This window comes from Esox lucius, chromosome 24, assembly GCF_011004845.1.
Source record: "Esox lucius isolate fEsoLuc1 chromosome 24, fEsoLuc1.pri, whole genome shotgun sequence".
NCBI classification, from domain to species: domain Eukaryota; kingdom Metazoa; phylum Chordata; class Actinopteri; order Esociformes; family Esocidae; genus Esox; species Esox lucius.
The window spans coordinates 24,774,979-24,789,396 of NC_047592.1; the positions used below are offsets into that span (position 1 = coordinate 24,774,979).

At 43.9% G+C, this 14,418-nt stretch overlaps 1 protein-coding gene across 2 annotated transcripts in view; it reads left to right on the forward strand.

The window, feature by feature from the left end:
• col4a5 (collagen, type IV, alpha 5 (Alport syndrome)) overlaps positions 1-14,418 on the forward strand; it is an 89,342-nt gene that overhangs the window by 47,406 nt on the left and 27,518 nt on the right. For both annotated transcript variants that reach the window (XM_020044242.3, XM_013132550.4), the window contains exons 14-22: positions 810-863; positions 1,361-1,462; positions 1,681-1,734; positions 2,468-2,509; positions 4,333-4,429; positions 4,937-5,221; positions 11,918-12,007; positions 12,205-12,275; positions 12,582-12,773. In XM_020044242.3, coding sequence (XP_019899801.2) covers positions 810-863; positions 1,361-1,462; positions 1,681-1,734; positions 2,468-2,509; positions 4,333-4,429; positions 4,937-5,221; positions 11,918-12,007; positions 12,205-12,275; positions 12,582-12,773 — 987 coding nt within the window. The remainder of the gene's footprint in view (positions 1-809; positions 864-1,360; positions 1,463-1,680; positions 1,735-2,467; positions 2,510-4,332; positions 4,430-4,936; positions 5,222-11,917; positions 12,008-12,204; positions 12,276-12,581; positions 12,774-14,418) is intronic.

Consider the following 14,418-nt stretch of genomic DNA (forward strand, 5'->3'; position numbering starts at 1 on the left):
AGAACACAGACACTGGTTAGAGGAAGAACTCTGCCTAGAAGGCCAACATCTCAGAGTCACCTCTTCACTGTTGACATTGAGACTGGTGTTTTGTGGGTACTATTTAATGAAGCTGCCAGTTGAGGACCTGTGAGGCGTCTGTTTCTCTAACTAGACACTTTAATGTATTTTGTCCTCTTGCTCAGTTGTGCACCGGGGCCTCCCACTCCTCTTTCTATTCTGGTTAGAGACAGTTCCCACTCCTCTTTCTATTCTGGTTAGAGACAGTTCCCACTCCTCTTTCTATTCTGGTTAGAGACAGTTCCCACTCCTCTTTCTATTCTGGTTAGAGACAGTTCCCACTGCTCTGTGAAGGAAGTATTGCACATTGTTATACATGATCTTCCCTTTCTTGGCAATTTCTTGCATGGAATAGCCTTCATTGCTCAGAACAAGAACAGACAGACGGGTTTCAGAAGAAAGTTCTCTGTTTTTGAACCCACAAACGCTGATGCTGAAGATACTGGACTAGTCTAAAGGGCCAGTTTAATTGCTTCTTTACTCAGCACAACAGTTTACAGCTGTGCTAACATAATTGCAAAAGGTTTTTCTAATGTTCAATTAGCCTTTTATGTGATAAACCTGTATTAGCAAACAAAACATACCATAGGAACACAGGAGTGCTGGTTGCTGATAATGGGCCTCTGTACACCCATGTAGATATTCCATTGAAAATCATCTGTTCCCAGCTACATGAGTCAATTACAACAACAACATCTTGTTAACAAGACACTTTTATTACATTTTCATTTTTCTTTATTCGTTGTCAGGGCGATCAAGGTTTACCTGGTGCAGTTGGTGATCGTGGTTTCCCAGGACCCCCTGTGAGTATAACGTTTTAAGATTTATGTTACATAGTCTGTTCAACCAAGGGCTTACATGCCTGTCCCCCCAAGACAAATCAACATCAATACAATTAACAGAGTAAATACAGTAAATTCATAAATGTGGACACAAAACTAATAAAGATGCTAATGCAAAAAATTATCAAAGTGAGTAAAGAGGTGAGTACGGTATTTACAGTATTGACAGGTATCTGTCAGGTGTGGAAGCGGGGATTATTAATGGTGCATAATGGTTCTGAAGTGCTATCATACATTAGCACCAGTTGTAATTTTTCTACATTTCTCTATCAATAATTAATTCATTAATTGTTGCTATATATCTGGGTATTGCGACACATTTTCCATAATGTCCTCTTATGTATTGATAACTGTATGGGGCCTGGGTAGATGAATAATATACATCATACTTATATATACAGTATAAAACAGAAAATCTATCAAGTGGGTTCGTTAAATATCTGATGTCGGGTCGGCAGGGTCCAGCTGGCGGGAACAAGGGAGACAAAGGCGAGCCCGGAGAACCAGGAAAACGGGGCAAGCCCGGGAAAGATGGCGATCCGGGCCCTCCCGGGTTTCCTGTGAGTCTCAACGCCATAACTTGAAAGATACTCTACATGTTCTGTTGATTCACTGTCTACCGTTCCTCTCTGCATCGGCTTCAGGACGGCGCTGTGTCCGTCCCTGCAACTGTCTGTCTGAGTGGCCTGTAAACACTTACAGCTGCATGCCTTCTCCCCTGATCTCCCTCTGTTTCAATCCGTCCCCCTCTCTCTCTCTCTGCCTCGGTCTCTGACAGGGTGTTAAAGGAGATCCAGGCAGCCCCGGTCTTCCGGGCCGGGACGGTGACAGGGTGAGTTTGGCCTCTGATGCAGTTTGGGACAGTGTACACACTAAGTGATATCTAAACCTGAACCATACATTTTCTGCTTCTCCTGGTACAGAAACTGTTACCACATCAGTAACGACATGGATTGATAATACTGTAGAAATATATGATCGCGATGTAGTACAACAGCTCAAACCATTATAAAACAAGGACAACAAATGATTGGACAGAGTTGTGTTGTGGTTCTGGTTGGTTGTTCACTGGCTGTCTCTATAGATGTGGCAGGATAAAACACATTTTGAGGCTCAGAGATTCTTGAAAACTGTATAATTTTTAGCTGAAATGGAAACCAAATTTTTCTTTTGCACAAAAAAAAAAAAAAGAATTTGGTCTTTAAATGTAATGTTATAAAGGTTAATGTTATAAGCAATAGGACTTTTTCCTGGGATTTCATAGTTTGGTATATTTCCATATGGTTCATATTACAAATAATATTTGTAAAAACAATAATACTGTCACAATTTGGTCTGTGAGCTAATGTAGCTCACATTTTGGGTTTCCCATTGAAGTAACTAAGTAACGCCCTGTGAAGGCAGAGTAAGCGCAGCCTGTCTTCTCAGAGTGAGTGACAACCGGTCTCTATGGCTCGCTGGTTTTCTATTAGTCATGGTTGTCAGATATTTAAGGCCCAAATAGCATTTAAGTTTCCTTTAGGGTTTTTCAAATCTATTTTCTAACTCTCTGTTTTTTCTTCCAGGGTGACAAGGGAGAGCGTGGGTTCCCTGGTCCTCCAGGCGAGGTGAGAAAAGTCACTATTTATGTTTGCCTCCTGAAAGTATTTAACAAAGACTGTTGTTGTATTAGGAAATGGTATTAGAATGGATTTCATTGTCAATTTCCAGTCAGAAATCTTCACAAAATTCCCTGAATGTATGTAAAATATTTTGAAATACAGCTCGGGGAAACCACTGCACCTTTTTCTTCACTTTCCAAAAAAGTCGAAAAGGAAGATTTTGTGTGAGGAACAGAAGGGTTAAGATTAAGACACCACTGCAAATTGAATGCTTCTGTTCCTCACTCAAAACTTTCCTTTTCAACTTTTTAGGAAAGGAAAGTAAAAGGTGCAATGGTCTCTTAATTTTCTCTGGAACTGTAAAACTTGTATATCTTGATTATCTAAGTACTTAACCCCTTGAATCAATACAAAAATCTGTGGCTGCAATTATACCTCAGTCTTTCGGGGTCTTTAAGAGGTTTGAACACCCTGGACTGCACAATATTTGCCCAGCATTTTGTATACATCTACTTTATATCTTTACACCCTATTACATTGGTTGTATGTCATTGTGAGACAGCCATTTTCTAGTCTTGTTGTAGATTTGTCAAAACTGTCACAAGGCCACATTCAAAGCATCACCAAGTAGTAACTTTCTGCAGACTGTTTTAGAATAATTTTTCTTAAAGACTGGTTATAAAGTGGCACTGATGAACTACAAGGGTCCCTGAAAGCTGTGTAATATGTATTACACAGCTACATGTAATATGTGTATGTGTATATGTATGTATGTGCCGATTTGTGCCCAATGTCACCAGAACCATTCAATTTCCGACAACATGTTACACATCCAGTCTAAAATGGGAAGTTAAGTCCGAAAATGCATCTCTCAGTATTCCAATGGGTATTGTAGTTTCAGACCTTGGCCACTAGATGGCAGTGTAAACCTGGCATTGGCAATAAGTACATTTACAGTAATATTCTGATATTGAGTTCGTAAGTAGGCAGAGTATTAGTCAAACACCTTGCCTGCTTATCTTAACAAAATGCCCTTGTCTTTGGACCAGTTACAGTAAGGCCATACTAGCTGTGGAGAACGACCAAATAAGGACATATTTATTTCATTTTATAACTCAGATTAAGCTGTTGATTCTGAGACTAGGTGTTTTAACAGCATGTGATTATAACTTCATACTGATTCAAATGTATCCTCCCCCATCCTCACTCCTTCATGACCTGAAATCCAAAAGACATTGAGCGGTCAAAGAGACATCAATTCGTTACAGGCCAATGGAACGTTGTCCTCGCTGATGGCTGACATTGATCAAGGACACGCTACTCATTTGTATCCAATCAACCAGATGAGGAGGAAAGGGTCCCAGTAACTATTTTGAGAAAAGCCCAATGACAGACATGGCATCTTTGTATCTTTGTCATTATGGCGCCTGTGAGTCCAGTACTCTCTTTATTTGGAAGGAGTCGGTTTTCTTTGTGAGAAGAAACAGACGTTGCAGTTAAATGTGTTGGCTGTTAAAAGCGTTACTTTAACGTACAAATACACTGCAACAGTCTAAGTATTATCGTGCATAAATACAAAAAAATCAAGTAAACAGAATATAAATGAATTCAGTGGAGCGGCAGTGAAACCAATACCAGTGTGTTCACAATGAACAAAGGACAGCAGAGTTGAGGCAATCTGGGTATATGCCTGTTGGTAAATGTGTGTGTGCACATTGAGAGGGTGACAGTGCATAATTAAGTGTGTGTTAGCGCCGTCTGTCCTGGTGGTTATAAATCTGTGGCCACTACATGATGACGCTTACCTAACTGTTCTTTTACTATTCCAGGTGTATGACCAGCCTCTGGGCCCACCGCGTGTGGGACCCAAAGGAGAGCCAGGTTTTAGCGGGGCCCCGGGAAGGAAAGGAGAACGAGGAGGACCGGGTATGTTCTTAACATACACAATAAGAGATACGGTCCAGTACATTGATTTGTATTTGACACAAAGGCCTATTGTGAAGACTGCAATTTGGGCATGTGTTCATAAAGTCTCAGACTTTAACCAGCAACAGTTTTTGAGAAGTAGAATCCCATAAGGTACTGAATTATTTTTGAGCTTGCTCAATTTCCCATAAAAAATAGGTTGGGGTGTCTCAAGACAAATATTAATTAAATGTTTAATTGTTGAGGATATTTATTTATTCTTAAATGATAGGAGGGATTTGTAAATTAGAAGTAAACGATGGGCCATTTATTGCATAATTCATGGGTGTGTGCCAATGTTTATGCAATTATTAATCACTCTGTGGAAGTCTCAGAAACACTTGACAATGTAAGGCACTCCAAGCAGGTGTGTAGGGGATAGAGGTCGGTTTGAGATTAACCTATAGTTTTGCTGAATATGCACCCTTACACGTTTTTTACTCTGAACATTGACCCTATCCCCGACAGGTCTCCCGGGTCCTGAAGGTCGACCGGGACCCCCGGGTTTTGGAGGTCCAGGTCTGCCTGGTCCCCCTGGCTATCCAGGAGAAAGGGGTCAGAAGGGAGACGAGGGCCAGCCAGGTGTCTCTCTCGCCGGGCCCCCAGGACAAAGTGGCGCTCCAGGGTTCCCAGGGCCTCCAGGACCTCCCGGTCCCCCGGGTACCTCTTCAGGGAATGGAGAATGTCCAGGGGTCCCTGGGTTACCAGGAAAACAAGGGGAAGCAGGTTACCAGGGAGAAACTGGACAGAAAGGTGCGAAATAATTTGAATGACTATGCTCTCAGCCCCAACAGCCTATTTCTGTAAACCCCCCAAACAACCACCCTAACCCCCCAAACAACACCCTCATCCCCCAAACAACCACCCTCAACCCCCCAAACAACACCCTCAACCCCCCAAACAACACCCTCATCCCCCAAACAACACCCTCAACCCCCCAAACAACACCCTCATCCCCCAAACAACCCCCTCAACCCCCCAAACAACACCCTCATCCCCCAAACAACACCCTCAACCCCCCAAACAACACCCTCATCCCCCAAACAACCCCCTCAACCCCCCAAACAACACCCTCAACCCCCCCAAACAACACCCTCATCCCCCAAACAACACCCTCAACCCCCCCAAACAACACCCTCATCCCCCAAACAACACCCTCAACCCCCCAAACAACACCCTCAACCCCCCCAAACAACACCCTCATCCCCCAAACAACACCCTCAACCCCCCCAAACAACACCCTCATCCCCCAAACAACACCCTCATCCCCCAAACAACACCCTCAACCCCCCAAACCAGAAAATCCAGAAAATCACATTGTATGATTTTTAAGTAATTCATTAGCATTTTATTGTATGACATAAGTATTTGATACATCAGAAAAGCATATTTGGTACAGAAATGTTTGCAATAACAGAGATCATACGTTTCCTGTAGTTCTTGACCAGGTTTGCACACACTGCAGCAGGGATTTTGGCCCACTCCTCCATACAGACCTTCTCCAGATCCTTCAGGTTTCGGGCCTGTCGCTGGGCAATACGGACTTTCAGCTCCCTCCAAAGATTTTCTATAGGGTTCAGGTCTGGAGACTGGCTAGGCCACTCCAGGACCTTGAGATGCTTCTTACGGAGCCACTCCTTAGTTGCCCTGGCTGTGTGTTTCGGGTCGTTGAGGGAAGGAGGTTGTTGACCAAGATCTCGCGATACATGGTCCCATCCATCCTCCCCTCAATACGGTGCAGTTGTCCTGTCCCCTTTGCAGAAAAGCATCCCCAAAGAATGATGTTTCCACCTCCATGCTTCACGGTTGGGATGGTGTTCTTGGGGTTGTACTCATCCTTCTTCTTCCTCCAAACACGACAGGTTTAGACCAAAAAGCTTTATTTTTGTCTCATCAGACCACATGACCTTCTCCCATTCCTCCTCTGGATCATTCAGATGGTCATTGGCAAACTTCTGACGGGCCTGGACATGCGCTGGCTTGAGCAGGGGGACCTTGCAAGCGCTGCAGGATTTTAATCCATGACGGCGTAGTGTGTTACTAATGGCGTAGTGTGTTTTCTTTGAGACTGTGGTCCCAGCTCTCTTAAGGTCATTGACCAGGTCCTGCCGTGTAGTTCTGGGCTGATCCCTCACCTTCCTCATGATCATTGATGCCCCACAGGGTGAGATCTTAAATGGAGCCCCAGACCGAGGGAGATTGACAATCATCTTGAACTTCTTCCATTTACTAATAATTGCACCAACAGTTGTTGCCTTCTCACCAAGCTACTTGCTTATTGTCCTGTAGCCCATCCCAGCCTTGTGCATGTCTACAATTTTATCACTGATGTCCTTACACAGTTCTCTGGTCTTGGCCATTGTGGAGAGGTTGGAGTCTGTTTGATTGAGTGTGTGGACTGGTATCTTTTATACAGGTAAAGAGTTCAAACATGTGCAGTTAATACAGGTAATGAGTGGAGAACAGGAGGGCTTCTTAAAGAAAAACTAACAGGTCGGTGATCAAATACTTATGTCATGCAATAAAATGTAAATTAATTATTTAAAAATCATAAAATGGGATTTTCTGGATTTTTGTTTTAGTTTTCATCTCTCACAGTTGAAGTGTACCAATGATAAAAATTACATGCTTTGTAAGTAGGAAAACCTGCTAAATCGGCAGTGTATCAAATACTTGTTCTCCCCACTATATCTATTGTCTATAGACCATGCTACCAGCAATCTATTATTCCTGCTCTTCCAAATGGTTAACTTAGTGCGGCCTAAGAAATCATCTAACAGACAAGACCACCTCCTACTCGGAAGTGTTCATGGGCCCCGTTACAAACAAGTTCATCCAGAACAGGCTCCCGAGGCTTGCGTAACCCCCTGCTAACACTCCAAACAACTCCCATAACCTGACACGGCTAAAAAAACTAAACAAATGCTGAACCGTTTCCTCTTGACCACCATAAAGACATTCTGTTGGTTCGAGGTAAGCCACCTGTCAGTTTGTGGCCTGTGAATATTCCAGCATCCTTTCAGAGAAGTCAGGCCCCAAACTCCCCGACCACCTCTGAGCCTTTTCAGCACTAAAACCTGCTAATGAAAAACTGTGACGACAGGAACATAGTGTTTTTTTCCTGACCGATTACCGTTACCGGTCAGGGAAGTTAACAGAGTCCTCAGATGGCTCCTCCTCTCTGGCAACGATGACAGTTGTTTGATTCCAGACGTTCGCTGGTCATGTTGGGTCAAAAGGTGTAGTGCTGCTCAGTAGGAGCCTGGACCAGTGTCACAGTTTTTTATAGGCCGGTTTTAGTGCTGTAAAGGCTCCGAGGTGGTCGGGAGTTTGGGGCCTGACTTCTCTGAAAGGATGCTGGGGAATTCTGTATAAACATCTTTACCTTTACCAACGGGTTGTGAAAGATTGGCTCGCAGAGAATCCAGGCTCTTTGATCAGACAAATCTCTACAGAAGAACTCTTGTGGGGTTCCCTTCCATGCCCTCAGCATACACTAAAGACATGGAGTGAGTTCTGTACTGTCCACCTTGTAGTAGTTGGTACTTAGATGATACACCGGTAATAATGTAATAATAATGTAATAATAATGTAATAATAATGTAATAATGGCAGCATTAGTAAGGGTAATACGGTAATAGTATAAGGGCTCTGGGGCTTCACTTGTGTGGAGAAATAGAGATGACAGTAAGTTTAGCATGTGTCTCTGTGTCTCAGTGTGTAATCATTAAAGCACATATATTACACTCCTTTTTCAGCATATAATAATATGCAACATATTAAAACATATATATATATATATTTCCCAACATAAAACCAGTCACCTTACAATGGTTTTTCAGTTTAAATTGTCAATGTACTATTTGCAATTTAGCAATATGAGAGTTGGTCAGGGGCTTGAATGATCTTGCGAGGTACTGTATTTTAAGCGCTATTTTAAGTGCTATTAAGGATTATTTGTAAAATAAAATACCTACACTACTGTTCAAAAGTTTGGGGTCACATAGAAATGTCCTTATTTTCTAAAGAAAAACAAGTTATTTGTCCATTAAAATAATATCAAATTGATCAGAAATACAGTGTGGACATTGTTAATGTTGTAAATGACTAATGTAGCTGGAAACAGCAGATTTTCAATGGAATATCTACACAGGTGTATAAAGGCCCATTATCAACAACCATCACTCCTGTGTTCCAGTGGCACGTCGTGTTTGCTAATCCAAGATTATCATATTTAAAGGCTATGTGATCATTAGAAAATTGTTGGCACAGCTGAAAACGGCTGTGCTGATTAAAGAAGCCCAAAAAAAAAGCCTTTTTTAGACGAGTTGACTATTTAGGGTGTTTTTTTTGCTAAGGGCTGTCAGGTCCCTGTATGACCGAAGCAGGAGCTTGGTCCGCATTGCCGGCAGTAAGTCAGACTTGTTCCCAGTGCATGTTGGACTTCGGCAGGGCTGCCCTTTGTCGCCGGTTCTGTTCATAATTTTTATGGACAGAATTTCTAGGCGCAGCCAGGGGCCGGAGGGTGTCAGGTTTGGGGACCACACGATTTCGTCTCTGCTCTTTGCGGATGATGTTGTCGTGTTGGCCCCTTCTAACCAGGACCTTCAGCATGCACTGGGACGGTTTGCAGCCGAGTGTGAAGCGGTGGGGATGAGAATCAGTACCTCCAAATCCGAGGCCATGGTCCTCAGTCGGAAAAGGGTGGCTTGCCCACTTCAGGTCGGTGGAGAGTGCCTGCCTCAAGTGGAGGAGTTTAAGTATCTAGGGGTCTTGTTCACGAGTGAGGGAAGGATGGAACGGGAGATTGACAGACGGATCGGTGCAGCTTCTGCAGTAATGCGGTCGATGTATCGGTCTGTCGTGGTGAAGAAAGAGCTGAGCCGCAAGGCGAAGCTCTCGATTTACCGGTCAATCTACGTTCCTACTCTCACCTATGGTCATGAGCTTTGGGTCATGACCGAAAGGACAAGATCCCGGATACAGGCGGCCGAAATGAGCTTTCTCCGCAGGGTGGCAGGGCGATCCCTTAGAGATAGGGTGAGAAGCTCGGTCACCAGGGAGGAGCTCAGAGTAGAGCCACTGCTCCTCCACATCGAGAGGGGTCAGCTGAGGTGCCTTGGGCATCTGTTTCGGATGCCTCCGGAACGCCTTCCTGGGAAGGTGTTCCGGTCCCGTCCCACCGGGAGGAGACCCCGGGGAAGACCTAGGACACGCTGGAGGGACTATGTCTCCCGGCTGGCCTGGGAATGCCTCTGTGTCCCCCCGGAAGAGCTGGAGGAAGTGTCTGGGGAGAGGGAAGTCTGGGCATCTCTGCTTAGACTGCTGCCCCCGCGACCCGGCCCCGGATGAAGCGGAAGAAGAAGAAGAAAGAAAGACTATTTAGGGCATCAGCAAATGTGCTTTTGATTGCAGGCCCAAAATGGCAAGAAACAAACTTTCTTCTGAAACTCGTCAGTGTATTCTTGTTCTGAGAAATGAAGGCTATTCAATGTGAGAATTTGCCAAAAAACTGAAGATCTCATACAAGGTTGTGTAAAACCCCCGTCAAAGAACAACGCAAAAAATAATAAATATTTGGTTGTAATACATTTTCTGTTATTCAACACTAATTTGAAAACAATTAAAAAATAAAACCAACCACAATAAATGATTTCCTATGTACAGACTCAGTGAGAATGGACTTGCTGTCAAGAGAGGCTAACAGAAGTAGACTTAATTCCAGAGAAAGACAAGACCATGTGCAGTCTATAAAATTATGTGGAAAAGGAGCTGCACTTCCTAACTTCCTACCAAATATACACTGCTCAAGAAAATGTAAGGATCACTTAAATCACACAATAGTTCTCGATTAACAAAATGTATTAAAGATTAAAATACTTACTATACATTGTGTAATTCGTTGAGAACAAAATGACATAAGAACAGTTAATGAAAACCAATATCATCAACTGATTGAGGGCTGGATTCAAAGTTACACCGAAATCAAAGTCATTTTTTATCACAGGCTGTTCCATCTAGCGTGAATTTCATCACAGCAACTCATAATATGACTCAGTAGTGTTTATGGCCCCCACATGACTGTATGTACTGCCAACAACATCTGGGCATGCTCCTGATGACACATCGAAAGGTGTCCAGGGGGATCTCCTCCAAGACTTGATTCAGGTCATCAGTGAGCTCCCGGACAGTTTGTGGTGCTACTTGGCAGTGTCGAATGTACCAATGCATAAAGTCCCAGAGGTTCTCAATTGGATTCAGGTCCGGGGAACGTGAGGGCCAGTCAGTGGCATTAATGCCTTCGTCATCCAGGAACTGCCTACACACTCTGGCCACATAAGGCTGGGCATTGTCCTGCACCAGGAGGAACCCAGGGTCCACTGCACCAGCATAAGGTCTCTGCGATGGGTCTGAACATTTCTTCCTCATATCTAACAGCAGTCAGGGTACCGTTAGCTAGCACGTGGAGGACTGTGCGACCCTCCAAGGATATGCCTCCCCAGACCATCAATGACCCACTGCCAAAATGATCAGGCTGGATGATGTTGCAGGCAGCATAACGTTCACCATGGCATCTCCAGACTCTTTCATGTCTGTCACATACTCAGTGTGAATCTGCTCTCATCTGTGAAGATTGGACCTGGCGGACCTGCTAATTCTGGTGTTCTCTGGTAAATGCCAATCTAGCTGCAGAGTTCTGAGCTGTGAGCACAGGTTCCACTAGAGGATGTCAGGCCCTCATGCCACCCTCATGGAGTCTGTTTCTGAACGTTTGGTCAGAAACATGCGCAACAGTAGCCCGCTGGAGGTCATTTTGTAGGGCTTTGCCAGTGCTCCTCCTGTTCCTCCTCACACAAAGGAGCAGATCCCGGTCCTGCTGCTGGGTTGATGCCCTTCTTGGCCCAGTCCAGCTCTCCTCGTGTAATGACCCGTCTCCAGGTATCTCCTCCATGCTCTTGAGAATGTACTGGGAGACACAGCAAACTTTCTTGTGACGGCACGTATGGATGTGCCATCCTGGATGAGCTTTACTACTTGTGAAACCTGAATGGAGAGAGCAATTGTCTATGGCCACCACCTGCAAAACCATTCCCTTTCTGGGGGTTGTCTTACTGTTGCCTCTCCAGTGCTTGATGTTATACTGTGATGATTACATGTTCCCTTAATTTCTTTGAGCAGTGTATATACAATCAGTGGAGCACAAACAACACTGTGAATACAACCATTCATAGGCACTGTTATGCTATTTATAATATTTGATTTTCCTATTGTCCATTGTCCATATAATAATCATATTGTCCAGTTTATTGGTGTGTGCAGTTCTTCACTTCCAAAGAATTGCTACCCTATATCCTATACCCATACAAATCTATAGTTGATGTGAATCACAACCAATTTCTACATCTGTGTTTTCTTTAGCTACCTACTTATGTGTCTTGCCTTTCTCAGGTGAAAAGGGAGAGAAGTGCGTGAACTGTTTCTCCAACGGCCTTGCCGTCCCTGGACCACCCGGCCCACCCGGACCTCCTGGGTTCCCAGGTAAGGGGGTGTGTGGTGCTAATCAGAATGAGATTTATGCTATCCAGGCTCAGACATATCTGGCTGATTTGTTTAGCCTTTTTCCCAAACAATTATATCGGGATCATTCTGATCCAGACATCACAATATCAAGATCAAAGAATCCATTTTCAGCTCTTTAAACAGGCCTCTCTCTCCCCCCTCTCCCATTTCCTCAGGTGGATCAGGATTCCAAGGGGCTAAAGGTGACAGAGGATATCCTGGTGATCCTGGCCCTGCAGGTCCTTCTGTAAGTACTTCCTGTTTTTCACTTCCTATTTTAAAGCCACTACGTCCTTTTTCTTCGACCCTCAAAACTGTATTTCTTGACAATTGAGTGAACCCAATAGGAACTCCATTCAGATCCAGGTTTAAGCTTAGTCTGGGTTTGGTAAAGAGGCTCTAAATTAGTCACTAAGTTGCATATTGCAAAGTAGAGTAGAGTGAACTTTATAGGTCACTGAAACTCCCATCCTCTCTCTTCTCCATCTCTCTCTTCTCCATCTCTCTCTTCTCCATCTCTCTCTTCTCCATCTCTCCCTTTCTCTCTCTACAGGGTTTGCCCGGCACCCCCGGTGTTCCCGGGCCTCCTGGAGAGAAGGGTGACCCAGGAGATGCTATCCCTGTCGACGGGGTGAAAGGCGATAAAGGAGACACTGGGTTCCCCGGACCCCCGGGCCTGCCTGGCCTGGATGGGAGACCCGGTCGCGATGGAGTTCCTGGACCTCCTGGTCCCAAAGGAACATCTGTAAGTGGTGACGTGCCCATCGATCAGCATCATCCTGGCTATTCCTCCATCCATCTATCCCATTGTCACTCCATCTGTTTCTCTCCATCCATCCATCCATATATACATTCCTCTGTCCATCCATCCCATCCAAACGAGACACAGGTGGCAAGACTAAACAAAGTTTAGTGAAATCCATGAACACGGGATTCAAACAGAACAAAGAAACAGACCACCTAGAACATAAAGACACTGAACATAGAAGTGCAACAGCCGGCATGGCACATGCCACGCCCGGCTTTTACACATGCACGCACACACACACTCCATCAATCCGATCTATTCACTCCATCCATCCAACATTCCTCTGTTCACCCATCCATCCAACATTCCTCTATTCATTCATCCATCCATCCAACATTCCTCTGTTCACCCATCCATCCATCCAACATTCCTCTATTCACCCATCCATCCAACATTCCTCTATTCACTCATCCATCCATCCAACATTCCTCTATTCACCCATCCGTTCATCCAACATTCCTCTATTCACTCATCCAACATTCCTCTGTTCACCCATCCAACATTCCTCTATTCACCCATCCATCCATCCAACATTCCTCTATTCACCCATCCATCCATCCATCCAACATTCCTCTATTCACCCATCCATCCATCCAACATTCCTCTATTCACCCATCCATCCATCCATCCAACATTCCTCTATTCAGTCCATGCCCTCCTCACACCTTCAGGATTAATGAGATTAATCACAAAAGTGCAACTGTTAATTTAGATACTCAACAACGTATAGGTCGGCATTTTAAATAATTTCTACACTGTCAGATGAAATGGCGATTACTTTAAAAAGGCTCATATTTATTTCTTTAATCAGTGACGTACAATTGTATAATACCAACTACCTGAATACTTGGTCCCCTTGTGCAATTATGGAAGATTGAAATCAGAACCAACCTTTTCTATCTGACATAAGAAGTTTATAGTTATCAATTCCATATCTTGGCTTAGAGGAAATCATGAATGTAGTGGAAAAACTACATTTAATAGCAATTAAAATAAGTGAACCCCAAGTACATTGGTTCAATTAAGTAGGGGAAGTAGTATCAGGTGGGTAAATAATTAGGCACCCAATTCATCAATCAAAGGAGGGATCATCAGGAAAGAGTAAGGGCAGGACTCTGTTGAATAGAGACAGGAAACCTGGTCAGTTTGGAATTTCCCATAAAGGTGAATGCAAAACACACCAGAAATTAGATCTCAGACACCAGGAAGTATGTAGTGAGAGACAATCAATCAGGGGAAGTCTATACAACCATCTGTAAAAGATCTAAGCTTCACCATTTCACTTTGAGGCAAATACAGTAAGTTATAAATGGAGGGCATTTCACCTGAGGCCACTCAGCCTAGACGTGGATGCCCTTCCTTAATAAGAGCCACAAGAAGATTAATACATTTGGCAAATGCCAACCCAAACATCTATCAATCGTGAGATTTGCAGACCTTGCTTGCTCCATCTCAGGTTACTGTGCATGCTGTACAATAAGAACTCTGAATCGAAATGGCATTCATGGGAGGTTTGCGAGGAAGAAGAATTAAAAAGTCCAAAATTGAGCAAATTGTCACCAAAAGGGAAGTTTATCATCAA